General features: G+C 39.3%; 1 protein-coding gene across 3 annotated transcripts; it reads right to left on the bottom strand.

Annotated features, from left to right (window-relative positions):
* Positions 1-474: 474 nt before the first annotated feature.
* Positions 475-18,249, bottom strand: fyco1a (FYVE and coiled-coil domain autophagy adaptor 1a). 3 transcript variants are annotated; one of them, XM_063466667.1, is made up of 18 exons: positions 18,159-18,249; positions 16,366-16,477; positions 15,616-15,722; positions 13,501-13,626; positions 12,256-12,362; positions 11,460-11,603; positions 11,235-11,328; positions 8,668-11,121; positions 8,092-8,184; positions 7,340-7,458; positions 7,091-7,258; positions 6,303-6,455; positions 5,891-6,120; positions 5,345-5,492; positions 3,709-3,795; positions 3,278-3,488; positions 2,509-2,618; positions 475-2,360 (listed from the first exon to the last, which is right to left on the bottom strand). In XM_063466667.1, exons 2-18 carry the CDS (start codon positions 16,424-16,426, stop codon positions 2,285-2,287), a joined length of 4,488 nt encoding a protein of 1,495 aa, XP_063322737.1. In that variant the 5' UTR covers positions 16,427-16,477; positions 18,159-18,249; the 3' UTR covers positions 475-2,284. The 3 variants fall into 3 exon arrangements, with proteins under 3 accessions (XP_063322737.1, XP_063322736.1, XP_063322735.1); XM_063466666.1 differs by having other exon boundaries at positions 16,366-16,480; positions 18,159-18,227; XM_063466665.1 differs by lacking the exon at positions 18,159-18,249 and adding an exon at positions 17,954-18,058 and having other exon boundaries at positions 16,366-16,480.

Raw genomic sequence — 18,249 nt, 5'->3', positions numbered from 1 at the left:
GAGAAAAAAACAGTCAAGAGAGATAAGGACTAAAGCTGCATAGGTATCTGCTTCCTAACATTTATTATTGTACAATCTACTGTACAATATAAAGCGCCTTGAGGCGACTGCTGTTGTGATTTGGCGCTATATAAATAAAATTAAATTGAATTAAAACTGTGATGACTCAGAGTTCCTTTAATTTTTTTGAGCTATGTATTTCATCTTTAACAGAGAAAAACACTCTCTGTGGTTTTTTTTTTTTTTTTGCAAAGCCATATCAGAATAGAGGATATAGGATTAACAACAGAGGAACTAACTAGCAGCTTTTGAACTCAGTTACTCATCAAACACAGAAAAAAACTTTCTTATCTTTAGAGAGAGGTCATCCAACAGAAAGCAAATGTACATGGATGTAATGTTAAGAAACACGGTAAAGGGCTCATCTTGTTCCCTTGAAATGCTAAATCAGACACAGATTAGTGCAGTCAGAGACATCATTTCTCTCATTTTATTCATGTTTGTAGGCTGTTTGACAGGTCTCTTAGTTACACTCAAGTCTCTGTAGCATTGGTTACCACACAATTTATTCCCCCAGAGTAATCATTCAAAACCAGCTAGTAGAAAAATCTGTCCCTGTTGAAAAAGATAATAAAAACAGATTTTCATTTACTTTGTAACAAATTAAATATATTTTTCACAAAGTGCAGCTTTGGAAAGAAAACACCTTCTTTGCATAGTTTTTGCATCAATTACACCCATCAAAGCTGATAAAAAGAGACCTGACTATAGTGGAAACAGGCCTCTACAAAAAGCAGCATACTTGCTTGACCCAGACCGTAGGGCTGTGTTCAAAAGTGACCAACGTTGCTATTTCTTATTGCCTTGCTCAGAAACAAACAAACAAAAAAACAAAAAAAACCCAGAAATGAACATCCTACTTCATCACAAGAAAAAATGTATCATCCAGAGCTAAGATGAAAGGATTCCAGAGATTCATAAGGGGAAAAAAAGCAAAAAGACATTTACACCGATAAAATAAAAAATATAGTATAATGTGCAGAACATGACTTAGATGCCATTTCACACAGAAAGTTAGTTAAGTGTCAGTTAACAGAGTGATATCAATTCATACCAGATGATGTGTTCTAAGTTGACAACAAAACTAAAAATGTGTAATTTGAACATCAAACATCCCTGGCAGTTAGAATTACAAGGCACTTTGAAAGTACAGTAGCCTGTTACTAGTCAGCAATATATTTAAAGTTAGAGTCATGCAAAGACTCAGTCTGGATACTGATACAAAGAAGAAACAGCATAAATTTAGTTCAATCTTTTTTTCTTTTGTACCTCATAAGACTTACCCATCCCCATGCTGCAGTTCACTCATAAAAGCAACACAATTCAAATAAAATTTGCAAGTAATTTATAAAACAAACTAATTAGGAAGATATACTTCATCTTATTCCATAACCTGGATACACAGAGAGCAAAATGGCAGTCTTCTATTTTTTAAAAATACATTTTCCAAAAACATAAAATGGGGCACGCATCCCCTAAAGGACAATTGCATTTCTAACTCCTGAGATTTGCACAAAGTGCTTATGGCATGTTGTGGAGCAGTAACTGCTTTTTCCAGGCCCCCTAAACACATTTCTGCTTCACTTCTTTCTTGCTACAGTGTTCAAAAAAGTGAAAAAGCAAACCAGTGGTTTGCACCATAAAGATTGCACGAAACATTTAAAAATAACCACAAATTGTATTTAAAAAAAAAAAGTAAATCATTCTGTGTCTTCATAGACAACTTTTATAGTAAAGTATGTGTTGCTTCTGAACAGTCTTATCAAATGTCATATTAGTGTTACTTGTGGTGACCTTCATTCCTTAACATAACAACATTTTTGCTAAAACAGAAGCAAAACTAAAACTACACCTTAGACTACCAAACTTGGCAAACCCCCCCCCCCCCAAAAACAGCTTAATGAACTAAATATACTTGGAAGTAAAGGCATGAATATTACTTGTTGCATGTATTTTTTTTAAATACCCTAAAAGTTGCATAGATATTTTTCCTTCTAAAACCTTTCTTGACAATATTTTGCATAGGCCACAGTTTACCAATAAACATACCTCAAAACACCAACACCGCACTGTTAAAGTGGTAAAGAGCATTTTTTGGAATAATATACTTGGTTTTGGAAACAAAAGAGGAAGTGGTCAGTGATTAGCCATAATGTCAGTTCTCCTTTAGGTTTGACAGTGGCATCAGGATGACGTCTCTGGGGGCAGAGTGAGAGTGAGAGTTTCATGGGCAGTCGCTGCCATCGTAGATTATGGACTTCTCCATGGTCAGATGGTAGAAAACCTTCTTGGAGATAAAGCTGTTAAAAAATAGTTTTGGTTGAAAAGAAATTCAAAAATTTACATAAAAGCCAAACACAAATGCTGGCACACATAATGGCATTTCTGTAATTTACACGCTTCTGCAAAAAAAAGAGGAACAAACTGTTCTAAACTATCGTGACCTACCGAGAGAAAGAGTTGTCAAAGATAAGGGTGTAGAGACCAGGATGCCGAACTTTCAACTGTCCTTGAATGGTTTCTTTATGGGAAACGCAGCGAGTGAGAGGAATCAGGACCTGAGAACAGAACAGAAACAGGCCTTTAAAAATAATCTCAGTGCACAGGTGAAAGATTTGCCGCAGGTTTTCATAACAAATATAAATAATGAATACGACGGTCATCAAATTTGAACCAAATCAAATTAAAAAAACAAACAAACAAACAAACATCAGGATACACCGACAAGGGAGGGAGTTGATAGAACGCCAGATGAAAGGTCACAACTCATTTAAAACCTCTGACATTTTAAGTAAAGAATGTGCACCTCAACCTGCTGAGCAACAATGGCTTCCTGCAGTGGTTTTCTTCAGTCAATAATGTTTGAAAAATAAAGCAAAAAGACCGCGCTCTCTGTAGGGGGTGACCATGAAAGCACACACTGGGTCTGGTGATAACTTCTGCTTTTAAATCATCACCTGTGAGTGTGGGGTATTTGAGTTTTACAACAACCGGAAAGCCTTTCATTCAGGTTTGTGATTTCCTTCCATTTAAAATGATGTCATCTGCAACAGTTGCTTTTTTGGACGTTTCCAGTGGCAGACTTACAAGATGTGCACATCAACACATGCTCACAGTGTTTAGGCCTCTACACCGTGTACTCTGAGGGCCCACAAGAAGCTATATAAAAAAAAAAGGTAGACAGAGATTTCCTGAGCTCACAGTAATTTAACTGTACCTTTGACTGTTGCACCGGAGTGTCAGTGGACTCCCGGTAAACCACGCTGAAGGAGATGCTCTTGGGCTCGGAGGAAAACATCCAGCTTATAGTTGGCCCAGAATCAATCACAGCAACAGTAATAACACTGTAGCTACTGGACTTAATGAAGAGCTCCCGGGAACTCTCACCAAACTTAGAGATATCGTCAATGCTGAGAGGGACAGCCACCCTGTAATGATAATGAAGGTTTATGATTAGGGATGAGACCAGAACCAGAACCCATAGATATTTAAAGGATACCTTTTAATAGCAAACTTCTCACTTCAGGCTTTCCTGTCATATAAGATTTACTGCCAAGAAGGATTGTTACAGCAAAGAAATAATCAAATTTCCTTACGTTTTGTGCTAAGTTTAGGCATGATATATATTTAGACCATATGAAAACTTACGTGACTTCTCCTGATTTGAGAAGGTTGATCTCTGAATCCTGAACAGTGGGAACTTGCTCGTCATCAGGGGTCACTTCTCCTGTGCTTCTACAAAATCCGAAACGAGACGCAGAGAACAATAGTTATGAAAACTGTTGTGCAACACTTCAGTGGCAAAGACCTATTAAACAAAATAACTCGCATCAACATAAAACTCCACAGCATCTACACAGAGAGTAGCTAATTTTAATCTGTATTTGAAATATTGCTGGGACATGCTCACACACCATATGCATTTGAAGTGGACTCAGATTTGTACCCACGGTTCAGTACTTTTGCATTTTAATGGATCATTTCTGCATGTTTTACCTCATTTCACCCAAACACAAATGCTTAATGTTAACACTGCCAATTACAATGATTTTCAGCAAGCTCACATCTTTGCTGCATAAATGTTATGATGATGCTGGTTAAGTAACCTGTTTTACACTAATAAAGCACTTTTTTTGCTATAAAAGTTTCTTTATTTTAAGAACTATTAAGAGCAGTACACACACACGTGTTCTCCAAAAAATGAAAGTAATCTGGTGGTACCGCTTCCTTTATTTCTTTTCTCTTATCTGTAAACACAACCCAGCAAACATGATCGAAACCCCAACATAATATCCCTGGTCAAAACCGGTCGTGGTAGGCCTGCAAACACCGAACCACAGACGGAAGCATGTTGTTGCTGTTTCCATGTAGAACAGAGTGTTTTTAACAAAGTGATACATTTATTCAGATTATTGCAATGAAGGAATTAAATGCAACTGTCTTTCTTTGTTTTTTTTAGAAACTGACAGCTAATTTGGTTAGTGCAGGATTGTGAACAGATGGACACATCTCTGTGCACAAAAACAAGCATTATCAGAGTCTCCTCTTTAAAAAAAAACAAAAACAGTTTTAAGTTATTTATGTTTGCAGCCATCTAAATGCTGTTTCATTTGTTGCATGTTGGATTTAACTTTTCTATCTGTGATGTCACCATAATAAATCCAGGGAACATAAACTAGTTGAGCAACAACTCGATTAGCTCAGTAGGATAAGAACTGGGCTTGTTCATCGCCACTGAGGTAAATGTTTGTTCTTTTTATTCTTGCTGTGGACAATGTTTTATTTTGTTTTATTCTAATCAACTAAGATTATTAGAAAATAATTACTGAATGCCTCTTTCTCATGAGGCCTCTCAAAATGATGTCAGTGGGGTTTTTTAAACCAGGACTGGACGTTGACAAAAACGCCATCCGATGCTTATTCAACACTGAAATGCTTGCTTTGAAGTGTGTGAAGAGTTTTGTATCAACTCGACATTAACAAGCCGGCTGGTGCCACGTTTATAGTCTTTTCTAAGAGCAAAGCGAGACACTCACAACAGTTATGTGTTTTAAACAGATAACGATGATGTTACTGTTAATAATATAAGTTAAAAGCTGCTTAATTACTGGTGCTCAGCACTGTGGTATCTTGTGTTTTTTCTGACTGATCTCTCCAGCTGAGCTTCACCTGAGGACCCTGATCAGTTAATGACAGAGTGACACGCTGACTCTGAAAACAACACGCAGAGCAATGACTCATCGGCGTCCGCTCCGCTTTGTCTGCCCATAGACGCTGCACTCACAAATCCAGCGCTCCTGGATGCCTGCGGTCTTGTTCTCCCTCCAGGGACCCTGCAGTGGTCTGAGAGGTGGTATCACTGTCGTACACACCATTTACCTCCTCTTCTGTGATGATGTCAAAAGCTTCAGATGTGTTACTAGGATCTGACACTGAGAACGAACAGGTAAATATAGCAGATTAAATGACTGAAATGCAACAAAGAACAATGTGCAGTTTGGAATAAATAAAAAATCATGCAAGTATTAAAAAGGAAAAATGTAACAGGACTGAATTGAGACTAATGACGCAGTTTGTTTGTTTTTCTGAATTTGAGCCAAACTGCGTTTTTCTCTGAATGAAAATGTCATCATCTTCCCCATTTGTCTATTGCACAGGAATTCACAGTAAAGGTTTCTGTCCTCCTTCCTCAACTAAACTTTCACTTCTGCTTACATGTTTACTGTTTACACAAAAAAGAAAAGTGAGGGTCAGATACGTACACCAATAAACCATCGGTCCATGTGTACATTTGTGAAATTAGTGAGTAACACATGTTTCTTCTTCTCACCTGTGACCCTGGGAGTTGGTATGTATGGAGCTGGTTCGGGAGGTGGTTGAGGTCCAGCTCCAGGTGGAGGAGGCTGCACATCCGAGGGGCTTAACTCTGCTGCCGTGAACCTCTCCACCACTGCACTATGTTGGGTGTAGCAGTGCCTGCAGCAACGCTCCTTTTTCCCACTTTGCTTGGTCACAACATAGTTGTTGCTGCAGTAGTAGCAGAAGATGCGGCCACAGAGCCTACAACATTACAAATAAATAATTAAACATACATGCATATAAATATTTTTACCCATAATCCACATTTTGATTGTCACTCGAGTGTGAAAGTGGATTTGATTCTACGTGACATGCAGTGTGAAAATCAAATCAGGGTATGCACAAACATGAAAAGGAGAGTAGGCCTTGGTGCAGAACCAAACCTGCAATGATGTCTGCGCAGCCACCAGGTGAACTGGCCTTTGCAATCGAGACAGTTGGTGGCCTCCTGATCCACCAGCCACCAACGCTCCTCTGCTCGCAGTTTCTGCTCAAATTCCAGAGCATCAGACTTCTGCCACAGAGCATCTTTGTCCCTGATGTAAAGCACAAAAATGACAATGAAATGTCAGATTTCAGTCTTGTCTTCAGTCTAGCCTTTAAATTTTGTTTTGTGTGGGATGGATTTGGCTCAATTGCAACTCAATATTCAAAGCAATTGAAGTATCGTGAACAATTACTCGCTGAACAAAATTTGTCATTTAGTTGGACTTCACTGCTTTTATGCAAAAGAATGCATACAAACTGAAACATGGAATATCTCCCCATTTCTGAAATGATGCAACTAAGACAAATAATGAAGACGTGCATCATAAAAGAGCACAAATGGAAGAAATAACGTGGGCACATCTCATGAAAGTTGAATGAATCACTGTTTTTGTGTTTCATTCTATGCAGAGTATGAAAGTGTTTGAGGTTTCTGAATACAGTGAATAATGGTACACAAAAAGCTGTTGTTTATGTCAGTAGAGTCTCTCACCAACATTTTCTGCTCTTGTCTCCATCAAAGTCTTTCTGTCAAATCCAACCTTAGTAATTTAGCTCAGCATTTAGAGAAGCCTTTTCCCCTCTCCCTGCTCCTCAGACCTAATGACACCTTTCCTCACTAAAATTTTCTCTCCTTGTTGCAACTGACAGTCTTGCAAAGAACTACAAGAGACAATGGTCATACTTTAAGAGTTCGATGAGCCGCTCTTCAAGGTTTGTCTTGGTTCTGTTGAGGTCATCGATCTCTGCAGTCATCTTCAGATGACTGCTTTGTTTGTCAGCTTCCGTCGTCTTCAATTTCTCCTTTAACTCCTCGCAGGTCTTTTGTGCAGCCAGGAGTGCTTCTTCAGCCCTTTAGACACAAGAAAATTAGTTGAGATCCCTTTTTCCATTAAAAGTTGGAATTCACAAGTATTACTGATTATGAATGTACCTGGTTGCTGCGTCTTTGAGTTGCTGAATCTCGCTTTCATTCTCACGAATGGTTGCTTCTGTCTTGGTGATGTGAGCATCTTTCTCTCTAGTTAGGTGCAAGTATTCCTCATTCTCAGCCTTCGTAAAACAAATGCATGCAGTGTATCCATTAGCAATTTTTGCGTTATTTATAGAAGGATTTTCCATATAAAAACAACCCTATTTATAATTTATTGTTTTTCAAAGCCCTCTTGCTCTATAGGAGGGTATAGAAAAACAAATGGGAGCAACAACAGAAACCTGTGTTAAACCAATATTTGATAATATAAGGCCACAACTGCATTAAAACACCTAACCTCATGCACAAACATATGACCTCAAGCACACTTAGGTAAGCCATTTATCTGATGAGGATCACAGAGCTTGTGTATCTACTCCACTTTTACAACTAAAGAAAAATTGGTCTTACAATGAACATGTCATTACCTGTGAAAAGAATAAAAGTAAAAGAGACTTTAAAAAAATCTGCTGAGGAACAAAACAAATTATAGAATTTGTCATATTTTATGTAATGTTTAGCTTCCTTTGCTCCAATCATTATGCAAATATGTTGATGCAGATATATGCAGATATGTTGATGTCTGCTCCAGGCTATATATTAAATATTAGACTTCTTGGTGATCTAACTAGTATTTTTCCAACATGACTTTGTATCTACTTGTGTTGTTGCCATAAATGGCTGGATTAGACTGCCATTTGAAAAATACAAACCTCTAGTTCAGGAACTTTAGCCTGCAAGCTGGACTTGTTCCTCTGCTCCTCCTGCAGCTTGGCCGTCACCTTGTCCAACTGTTCGTTCAAACTCTGAAATGTGAGCGTAAGAGAAGGGTTTCACAGCAGCGCTTGTGTCTTTGAACTAAACAATAATGAGCTAACAGATTAGAATAACAATGTCAACATGCTGTTACTGATCGTCATTTTATTCTAGGGTGTTACCTAAAAAAAAAGCTTAATGTGCTCATTAGTGCTAAACGCAAAGTACAGCTGGAGCTGAATGTTTTTGATCATAAATCAAAAGCTCTGAGACCAACTGAAATTTTATCTAGTCATGGCTCTAGATGAAAAAGCCAGAGGACGCCTGAAGGAAACATGTACACCAAATATTCTGAAGTTGTTTCATCTGAATTAACAATGACAACAGGTTCAGAACGGTTTTCTGAGCATTTTTTCTGAGATATTCTGGTGAAAGCAATGAACCGACTGACATGTCTATCCCCGAGTTCAGTTATTAAAATTAATTACTGCTGGTTTAAGACAAGTCATGATTAACAAGTTTATTCATCTCACCTTTATCTGCACTTGATAGTTCATGCTCTCTGAGCTCATCTGGAACTTGATGGCCTCCATCTCCTCTCTGTTTGAGTCCTTAATGGTTTGCACTTGGTTTTTAGTCTTTTCCAGTTCTTCTTGGAGCTCCACGATAGTCTGCGGAAGTGCCTCTTTCTGTGTAAGCTCCTTTCTTAAACTGTTATTCTCCAGTTGTAGTTCTTCCATACACTTCTCTAGTCGCTCAACCCCTTCCTCCAGCTCTATAATCTTCCCAGAATCACCTTCCCAGTGCCCTCTGACCTCCTCTTTTTCTGCACTGAGTTTACAGATGGTCATCCCCAGCTCTGCCATCTCAGTGTTTGCCCTGTGCAAACCCTCACGGATCTCGTTGTTCTCTAAAGCTAGCTTACTATTGTCTGCCTTCAGGGTAGACAACTCTTCTCGCATGGCAGCTGCAGCTATGGCTAGCTCGGCATGAGCAGCGACTTCGTGATCATGCTTTTCAATGAGCGCCTCTTCCTTCTTTTTGCACTCCACGAGCTCTGCAACATGCTTCTGATTCAGCGCCTCTGTCTGGGATTTAAGTTGCTCAGTCAGGGTCCTGAGCTCATTTCTTTGGGCTTCTGTCACCTCCAGCTGTGCTTTTAATTTTAAGTTTTCCTCCTCAGATCTCTGCACCTGCACCCTAAGGTCCAGGACTTCTGCCTGGAGTCTGGACACTTCTTTCATCCTGACTTCCAACTGGCCTTCAACCACAGCTAGTTTTCTGATTATTTCCTGATTTTCCTTGGCTTCGACAGCACTCCTCTCCAACTGCGCCATCTCCATCACCTGTTTCTCAGAGGTCACACTTTTAAGCATTTCACTCTGTTTAGCACAGGTGGCTTCAGCATCAGCTTTGGCAATCTCAAGTTCCTTCTCCTTGGTCTCCAAATCTTTTAGCCTGGACTGCAACTTAACAAGATCAGTCTCTTTACTCTCGAGCTGGGCCTCTTTGACTTGGAGCTGTTCCTGAAGACTGGCTTCATTATTGCGTGAAGCTCCTAAGTTTTGTTCCAATTCTCCAATTTGTCCATGAGCATTCTTCAAGTCTGCCTGGATGAGGTTAAGAGCTGCTTTCCCAGTGTTCTGCTCCTCCCTCAGACTCTGATTCTCCTGCTCCAGACGCTTCAATGTGGTCTCTGAGAGCTTTGCAGCCATGGTGGCTCGCTGCAGACTTTCATCCAGCTTACAGTTCTCTTCACGCAGTCGCTTTTCTTTTTCATCTACTGTCATCTTGGTGTCATCCAGCTGGCTTCTAAGTTGTTTCTCAGAAGCTCTTAAAGCTGCTAATTCAGCCTCAAGCACCGACCTGTTTTCTGCCATCTCCTTTTCTAGCTCGGAGTACTCTGTGTTGCAGCTTTCTATCTTTGTAGCTTGTTCTTTGACATTCCCCTCCAGCTCAGCAATCCTAGTATTCAGTTTGTCTCTCTCTGTGATCAGACCCTGGTTCTTGCTTTGCAGCTGTTGCAGTGTCTCAAGGCTGGAGGCTAGCTCCACCTCTTTTCCTTTAAGCTGTTCTATAAGGGAAGCAACTTCTGCTTCTAAAGACTCTTTCAAGTCACCAATATTTTTCTGCATCTCATCTTTATCTTCTTGTGCGCTCTTCTTCACCTCTACTACCTCTTTCTCTTTCTCCTCTAGAGATCGTTGGAGGTCTTGCAGTTGCCTCTGTAGGTTGCTAGCCTCCTTCTCTTTCACTACCAAGGCCCCCTGCAAGTTGTCAACTGTAAAGCACTGCTCCTCCACTTTTTCCTCCAACTTGACTTTCTCCTCAGACACAGACGAAAGTAATGCTCCGAGTTTTGTTTCAGCATCCTTTGCAGATGTCTCTTTGACTCTAAGCTCTTCCTCTAGCCTTTCTGTTTGCCTCCTCTTCTTCTCAACCTCAGCTACTGCTTCTAACTTCCCTTTCTCTGCTTCTTTCAACCTGTCCAGCAACTCATGTATCTTTTGTGCAGAATCAAAGGACTTGGCCGTCTGCTGGTCCTTCTCATTCAGAAACCCGTCCAACTTGGCCATGAGCTCTATGTTCTTCCCGTCAGCAACAGCCAGCTTTTCCTGAAGCAGCAGCTGCTCAGCCTCCTTGGCTTGTTCCCCAGTTCTGAGTGCTTCTACCTCTCTGGATAAAGCCGTCTCTCTCTGCTGCAGAGCATAAAAGTTTTCTTGCAAGCCTTTTTGTTGCTCATTAAGTGTAAGCGATGCATCCAGCTGTCTCTGCAGATCTACAACAACTCCTCTCAGCTCTTCACTCTCCTCGCCAAGCTGCTGCATCTTATCTTGGAGTTCTCGGTGCTTTAATTCTGAACGGTCAAGCTCAAGTCGAAGTTCTTCAATGTCACTGACATCTTCTCTGCAGGCAGGCAGCGACTCATTCAGGTCATTCAGCAGACCCTGACCATAGTCAGGGCTGGAAAGGAACTCAGATGCTTGCTTTATGGTTTCAAGGGAAACAAAGGAAGAAGAAAAGGAATAATGAAAATCTTGCAATCATTTGAAAGTTAATAAAAAATTAAATGATGTTATTAGAGACAGACATCAGTTACCTGGGAGTAAGAGCTGGCCAGACTGTTAATACTGGAACTGCGACTGGGTGGTTTCCACATATGGCCAGGTGAGTTTGCACTTCCCAGTGTCCTCCTGTTAATTATAAAACAATTCAGATATTGATAAATACTGATTAATGCCAGACAACCTGACTAAGTGGGTTCAAAGGCAGAGATATATCACCTTTTAATGTTCTTTTAATTTTACATTAGTTATTTTGTTACCTTGCAAAAGTCGGCCAGGAGGCATCAAGGTCATAACCTCTTGATGCTACGTCAAACTGGACTTCATTGAGCTCATACAGGTGACTGATGATGTCCACACTAAGGTGGGGCTTCAAGAAGGGACTTCTTGCATAGTACCAGTCACTGTGGAGACAGAGGTGAGAAAGACATCGTGACAGCACACAGCAAAACCACTAAAAACGAATTAAGTTTAAAAATTGAACTTTAATAATATACTTTTGAAAGTAAACACTAAAGAAAGGAAATGTCACCTAGAAAAAACACACACACACACACACACACACACACACACACACACACACACACACACACACACACACACACACACACGTTAAGCTTCTTAGGCTGTAGTAAATAGTCTGTAGCATCAAAAAGCAACCATATTTCTCTTTAAAATTAAGATTGAGAATTTTGCATTTTTCCATTCATTAAAATAAGTCTACCGCACTAAACACACTCATTTCACTCAAGTAAGTGACTGAACTGAAAATGTCTTACTTCATAATAACTGGACTGTTATACATACTCTACTATTATTTCCTAGGAAAGCTACTTCTAGGATGTTCATTGAGAGAACAGAAAACAATGACGTCAAACAGAAAAATCAACATCTGATTCAGTTTCCATGATTGTCAGCCATAAACAGCTGGCTCACTTCTGCCAGTGTTTCATGGGCTCTATTCAATTTTAACAATCTTGTCGATTTAAATCAAATGTGTGTGTTCTCTTGTTTTTTAATGTCAGCATAGAAATAATCGGGCTGTGACAGGCTTACCTGGTGACTCTCTGGTTCATTAGGCACTGCTGCAGCGTGTCAGCCAGTCGCTGATGTACGAGGGAGTAGCGAATAAATGCTCTTCCTTTCCCCAGAGATGTTTTTAGCTATCAAAGCAAATCAGAGATTATTACACATGGTCATTAAAAAAAACATACGTACTGACATTGCAGGGAGTCAAAGACTACAAAGAAAAATATCTTTCTGTTTAGCCTTTCCGAAAACAAAATGAACAACTCTAGTCTCAGTTTGTGAAGTAATGATCTAAATAACCATACAAAATCTGTCTAACTGAAATACAGGCATAAATAATATAAAATTGACAACAAGAAACAGCAAACAAGAAAACAAGAAAATTCACAATATGTTGTTAATTAAAGGCACGGGGATGAACAATACTTAAACTACTAAAATGTGTCCTGAGTTTTATATATTTATATATATACAGAGTACACACAGCAAAAGACTGATCGCTGTTAAATGCAGAACTGACCCCCACAGGAAATCCTTCTTACCTGTGGCAATAAGACTGTACAACTCTTTCTCACTCTTTTTTAGGATTAATATTAATGTAATTTTTATCTTTTTACTCAGATTGTGCATTATTATTATTATCGTTATTCATCTGTATGTTATTGAATGTTTGTTACTGAATGTTTTTCCCATTCTCCCATTATATGCTGGTACTCTATTTTCATTCATTGCACTGACATTATGCCACTTGTACTCGTAGTTATTTTATTTTATTTTATTCTATTCTTGTATAATCATTTTTTTCCTCTCTTGCTGCAGTGAACATGTTTATGACAAAAGAATTTCCCTCGGGATAAACACAGTTCTTAGATTCTTCAGATTCTAAGTAGCAAGGCAAAAATTAAAGTATGTAACTAACATGAATGTTTAAAGGGCCTGTCTGATATTGTCACCATGCAAGCAGAACTATGTTACTCTGTTTCCACACATCTCATTACTGTTTCTCACACCTGGCACAAAATCGTAAATAGTCAACTTCAGATGGTTGAGATTAATGTGCCGCATGAGGACACATGATGCCCACTCATTTTCATGAATTCACTTGACTATTACCTGCTCTATTCTCACTCGGGTGCACTGTAAGGGTTATAGGGGTTTAAGGTCTGACCCGACAGTGCTGGACACCTCAATCTGGTGATGTCTAGGAAAGTTCAGAGCTTCAGTGCATTTGTGGAAAGTGGCTTTAGTGGTGTCATTATTAACAAATCTCACCTCAGTGATGGATTTGACAAAGCGGATACCGTCATTGGCTCCTTTGATCTTAGCCAGGCATTCACTGAAGTAATCCCAGTAGTCTTTCTTTGTGCCAAGAAATGTGGTCTTCTCCTTCTGGTCAAACTGAAAGAAAGGTATCAGAAACTGTAAGAAAGAGACATGACACCCAAACTATCCTGAATTGAAGTCTATATGAGATTTCCACAGCAGCAAAAATGGTGAAAGAAGTATAAAGTTAGGTCCACAGGCTGTAAGACATCTTTTGCGGTTTGACTATAAAACCCTGGAATTTTAAATCAAACAATCAAGATGTGATTAAAGTGCAGACTTTCAGCTTTAATTGAAAAGCATTTTATTAACTATTAAGAAATTAAAGCCACTTTTAAGTATTGTGTGTATAGTTTCCAAGGCTCAAAAGTAATTGAACGCCTGACTGATAAATAGTTTTACAGCCAGATGAAGCCTGTATTAGACATAAAAGTTCTGGAGTTGATTCAAATTGTCCAACTTTGAGGTCGAAACAGTTGCCAATACATGCGAATGCATTTGCCAGCTCACTAACACCAAAAGGCCTGAATGGCCACAGAAGACAACTAAAGCGGATGATGAATGAATTACAAATAAGATAAACACCTTCATAACATCTAACCAAGTCAAGAGCAATCTCGAACAGGTAGGTGTATCCCTGTCAAAGTCTGCAATCAGGAGATGCCTTTATAAATGTTAATACAGACCGTTCACAACAAGGAGCAAACCACTAGCTGCACTCAAGAACAGAACCTAGATTGGACTTTGACAGAAAACATCTGAAACGGTCTGTCCAGTTCTAGGGAACAGGAAAAAAGTCTTTGGTCAGATGAAACATTTAACTTATACCAGAATAATGGCAAGATGGAGAATGGAGAAAGAAATGAATAGCTCACCATCCAGAGCATACAACATCACATGTCAAACATGGAGGAGGCAGAGTTATGGCATGGGTTTGTATGGCTGCCAGTGGAACCAGGACACTGATGTTTGTTGATGTGATGGCTGACAGAAGTAGCAGAATGAAAGAAAGTGTACAAGGCCGTGCTCTATGCGCAGATTCAGCCAAATGCTCCAAAACTGATCAGAGCTTCACAGTACAAATGGATAATAACCAAAAGGACACTGCAAAAGCAACCCAAGGGTTTCCTCAAGGTCGAGAAATACTCTTAAAAGGTCAAGTCAAGTCACCTGATCTCAACCCAATAGAGCAGGGGTGGGGGAACCCAAGGGCCGGTGTCCTGCAGGTTTTAGATGTGTTCTTGATCCAACACAGCTAATTTAAATGGCTAAATTACCTCCTCAGCACGTCATGAAGTTCTCCAGAGGCCTGGTAATGAACTAATCATTTGATTCAGGTGTGTTGACCCAGGGTGAGATCTAAAACCTGCAGGACACCGGCCTTTGAGGCCTGGAGTTCCCAACCCCTGAAATAGAGCATGCAATATCCAACTGAAGACAAAACTGAAGGCAGAGAAATCCACAAACGTCAACAAATGTAGGATAGCTGCAATAAAAGCTTAGAAGAGCATCTGAAGGGAGGAAACACAGCTTTTAGTGATGTCCATGGGTTCTAGACTTTAGGCAGGGAAAGCATTTGATCAGAGTACAAACAATCCTTATATTTAAAATTATGTTAGTCTGTCCAGTTAATTTTAAGCTTCTGAAAATGGGGTCTATGATGATAAACAGTTAATGCAAATTTTCTGTTAAATCCCATAAATTAAAGGTGAAAGGTTGCACTTCAAGAAATACAGAGAGGGAAAATTACAAAAAGTTGTCACTGTCAAAAAACCCTTTGGACCTAAACTTCCTGTTGAAGAAGACTTTTTTAAAATTTTATATCAAGGCAGCAGAATTTTTTAGCGTTTTTGACTCTTGATTCAATTTAGTGCCTGGAGAAGTCAAATGGGAAGGTAAGTATTTACAGACACTAGTTAAGGACAAATAAGATCATTGAGTAATGTGTCATGTGAAATGCTGTGTTTCTCCAGTTAATGAGCTTCCTGTCCATTTTTTAAATTTTCTTATTATGTTTCATCTAAGAAACTACGTGTTGTTCCTTAGCTAGCTGTGTAACCTCACCTGCAGCAGGTACTCCAGTTTGTTGGCAAATTTATGGAGATTGGTGCTGTCATCTGTGATTGGCTCCCCAGTTTCTCTGTATTCCTTTGCAAGCTCTGCAACAGACTCTGAAATAGACACAAAAATAATTCCAAACCGATCACTGACAAAGCAGGTAGATTATGTTGGAAAATGCAGAATTACATAAACCACAAGTATCTAATGGGAAATGTTCATACATTTTATATAAAGCAAACTTAAAAACAGAAAGAAGCAGCATGTCTTCATTCAGCTAATTTATTAAGACAGGAAACTGAGTGAATACAAAGTGTACATTTTGGTAACACACAAACTCAAATAGTCCTGGTACCGATAACTCTAACCACTTCTACTGTCACTCTCTTCCAGTAAAGCTGATTTTTACATAAAAACTTGCCTCTTATCCATCGTAAAAACTGGAAAGACACCCGTGATGGATGCACTCTGAGCACACATTCTCTGTCTCGCTGCATGCTGACAGAGGCTGCCACCACGCCCTTACGACACAAACATGAGGTCAGATGCCTGTGCTTCCAAATGGTTTGTTGGCAAGGGCAAGTCAGTCAGTCTCCCTCTGCTAAACTGTACTCAGTCTTGACTCTAAGGCAGACATCCTGAAATCACAGCTTGCTAACTCTTTCTCTTATTTGCAGTCAGGCCATGTCAGTTAACAACTGACGTCTGCCAGTGTAATTGCACACACACACACACACACACACAAAGCTGACGAACCATGCAAATCTCGGATAATCCTCTGGAGCTGGTTCTCCTCGACCCTAGTCCCCGCAGCCATGGCCCCACCTCTCGCTCCCTGGCAACCAGGGGTCACAGGGTCGTATAAAGTCTGCTGAATCAGAAAATCAGAACCAGTTAGGAACAAAAGGAGGATCACAGCTCCCTCTTTATTCTCTTATGGCCACATATGATCCACACAAACGTGTGTGATGATGAGAACACTTCTCAAAATCTTTGCACCAAATGCAGTTTAGGCCAGAAATTCAATCTAACAGGTACAATAGTTTGTGACAGAGCACGGTATATACTGTGGATATCAGACTTCAACAAAAGGCTAAACATAAATACATCCTCATAGGTCTCTACTACAAAGCAAGTTTAATGCGCGGACGGTATCTTTCTGTTATCTGGATTCACTTCTCCTAACATTAGCAATCAGGATAAGCAGTCACACAAAGCTGGTTATTAATTCACTAAGTTAGCTCATCTAATCAGTTACAACTGTTGATACGTGTACTGGCAACAGAGCTGCTGATTATTAAAAGTAAGATGAAACTGTACTATGAGAAAATACATTAATACACAGCACAGACTGAAAGAATAGAAGAAAAGAGGTGCTATATTAATAACATTTAACCTAGCTGAAGTCAGGAAAGATTGTTGACTGTGTAAGTTAACAGTCTTATCAAAATCAGGTCTCTGTCATTACAGACACGAGAATCTGATGGATTTTAACTGAGAATTTTATTAAATTAATGTTCAAAGTACAGTTTTAGTTCTTATTCTTTAACCTACAGCAAAGGTGGTGTTTAACAGTCTGAGAGTAAAAAATAAATATATTTTAAAAAATTCAAGAATATGTTCAGGCTATGTGCAAATTTGGTCAGCAAGTTCAAACGGCTGCTCTGTTTTAGGATCATACAGGAAAATTAAATTGTTTTTTTCAAACTGTTTGAAGCCATCAGGTTAAAAAAAAATCAAACACAAAAACTTTAGAAGCTATTAAAAAACTTCAGAGCCTCTTACGATCTGAGGACAGAGGTCAGAGGAACCATCCAGCAGTAGTGAAGTTATCTGAATAAAAAAATCCTATTTTATAGTGCAGGCCTCAGATCATTGAAACAGTAAGGCACAAACATTTGAAGGATCAACTGTAAAGGCAAATTCAAGATTGTTGCTCACACACAGAGTAAACCTCGTTGGGGTGGTATGCTGGAAAACGACGCATATCGGCTTATAGTATTTATTAAAATTGTTGAGCTGTATATAAATACATGAAAACCACAACCAAAGGAAGTTAATACATAACGTGATAATCCTGTCAGGGGTATTAGTTACAGCAGGCATTTCGTAATTGGTTTGTAATTAGTATTGTATGTGTCTAAAACTTGGGAATGTAAGATAACACCCATTATGATAGCACGACGAGCATTTGTGGTGTCGTCAACGTACGTTTTGGTTTAATGTTACATTTGTATGCTACCTGACCAGGTAATGGGAGTCTGTTGGTAACAACGTTCAAAACGCTGGTAACAGTTGTAACTAACTCTTCACTATCGCTTCTCCAAACCCCTTATAACCATACCTTAGGACACACAGCTGGTATATGAAACTCTTAATCACGTTCCTTTGTGTTTTTGTCACGGTGACGTTACTTTCGCTTCGACACATTTAACGGGTATTTTGAAAATGACCCTGACATCAGCGGGAAAAGCTAACTTAAATAATCTGACATGTTTCTACATAGCTGCTTAATAAAAAATAACAAAAGAACAACAACTTTAACATACTTTTAGTGGTTCAACTCAACCCATAACAACCAACTCAGAGCGTTTAATGCGTCCATACAAACTTGTTAGAAGTGTCCTGATTGACAGGAAG

This window comes from Pelmatolapia mariae, linkage group LG23, assembly GCF_036321145.2.
Source record: "Pelmatolapia mariae isolate MD_Pm_ZW linkage group LG23, Pm_UMD_F_2, whole genome shotgun sequence".
NCBI classification, from domain to species: domain Eukaryota; kingdom Metazoa; phylum Chordata; class Actinopteri; order Cichliformes; family Cichlidae; genus Pelmatolapia; species Pelmatolapia mariae.
Note: the sequence above shows the minus strand (reverse complement) of the source record. Positions and strands in the feature narration are given on the sequence as shown.

Bases quoted from the DNA above. Each gene is read 5' to 3' on its own strand.
- fyco1a (XM_063466667.1), bottom strand. From the start codon at position 16,426: ATGGCTGCGGGGACTAGGGTCGAGGAGAACCAGCTCCAGAGGATTATC. The intron at 11,604-12,255 runs GTAAGCCTGTCA...CTGTCTCCACAG, and splicing joins ATGAACCAGAGAGTCACCAG to TGACTGGTACTATGCAAGAA. The intron at 11,329-11,459 runs GTAACAAAATAA...TATAATTAACAG, and splicing joins TCCTGGCCGACTTTTGCAAG to GAGGACACTGGGAAGTGCAA.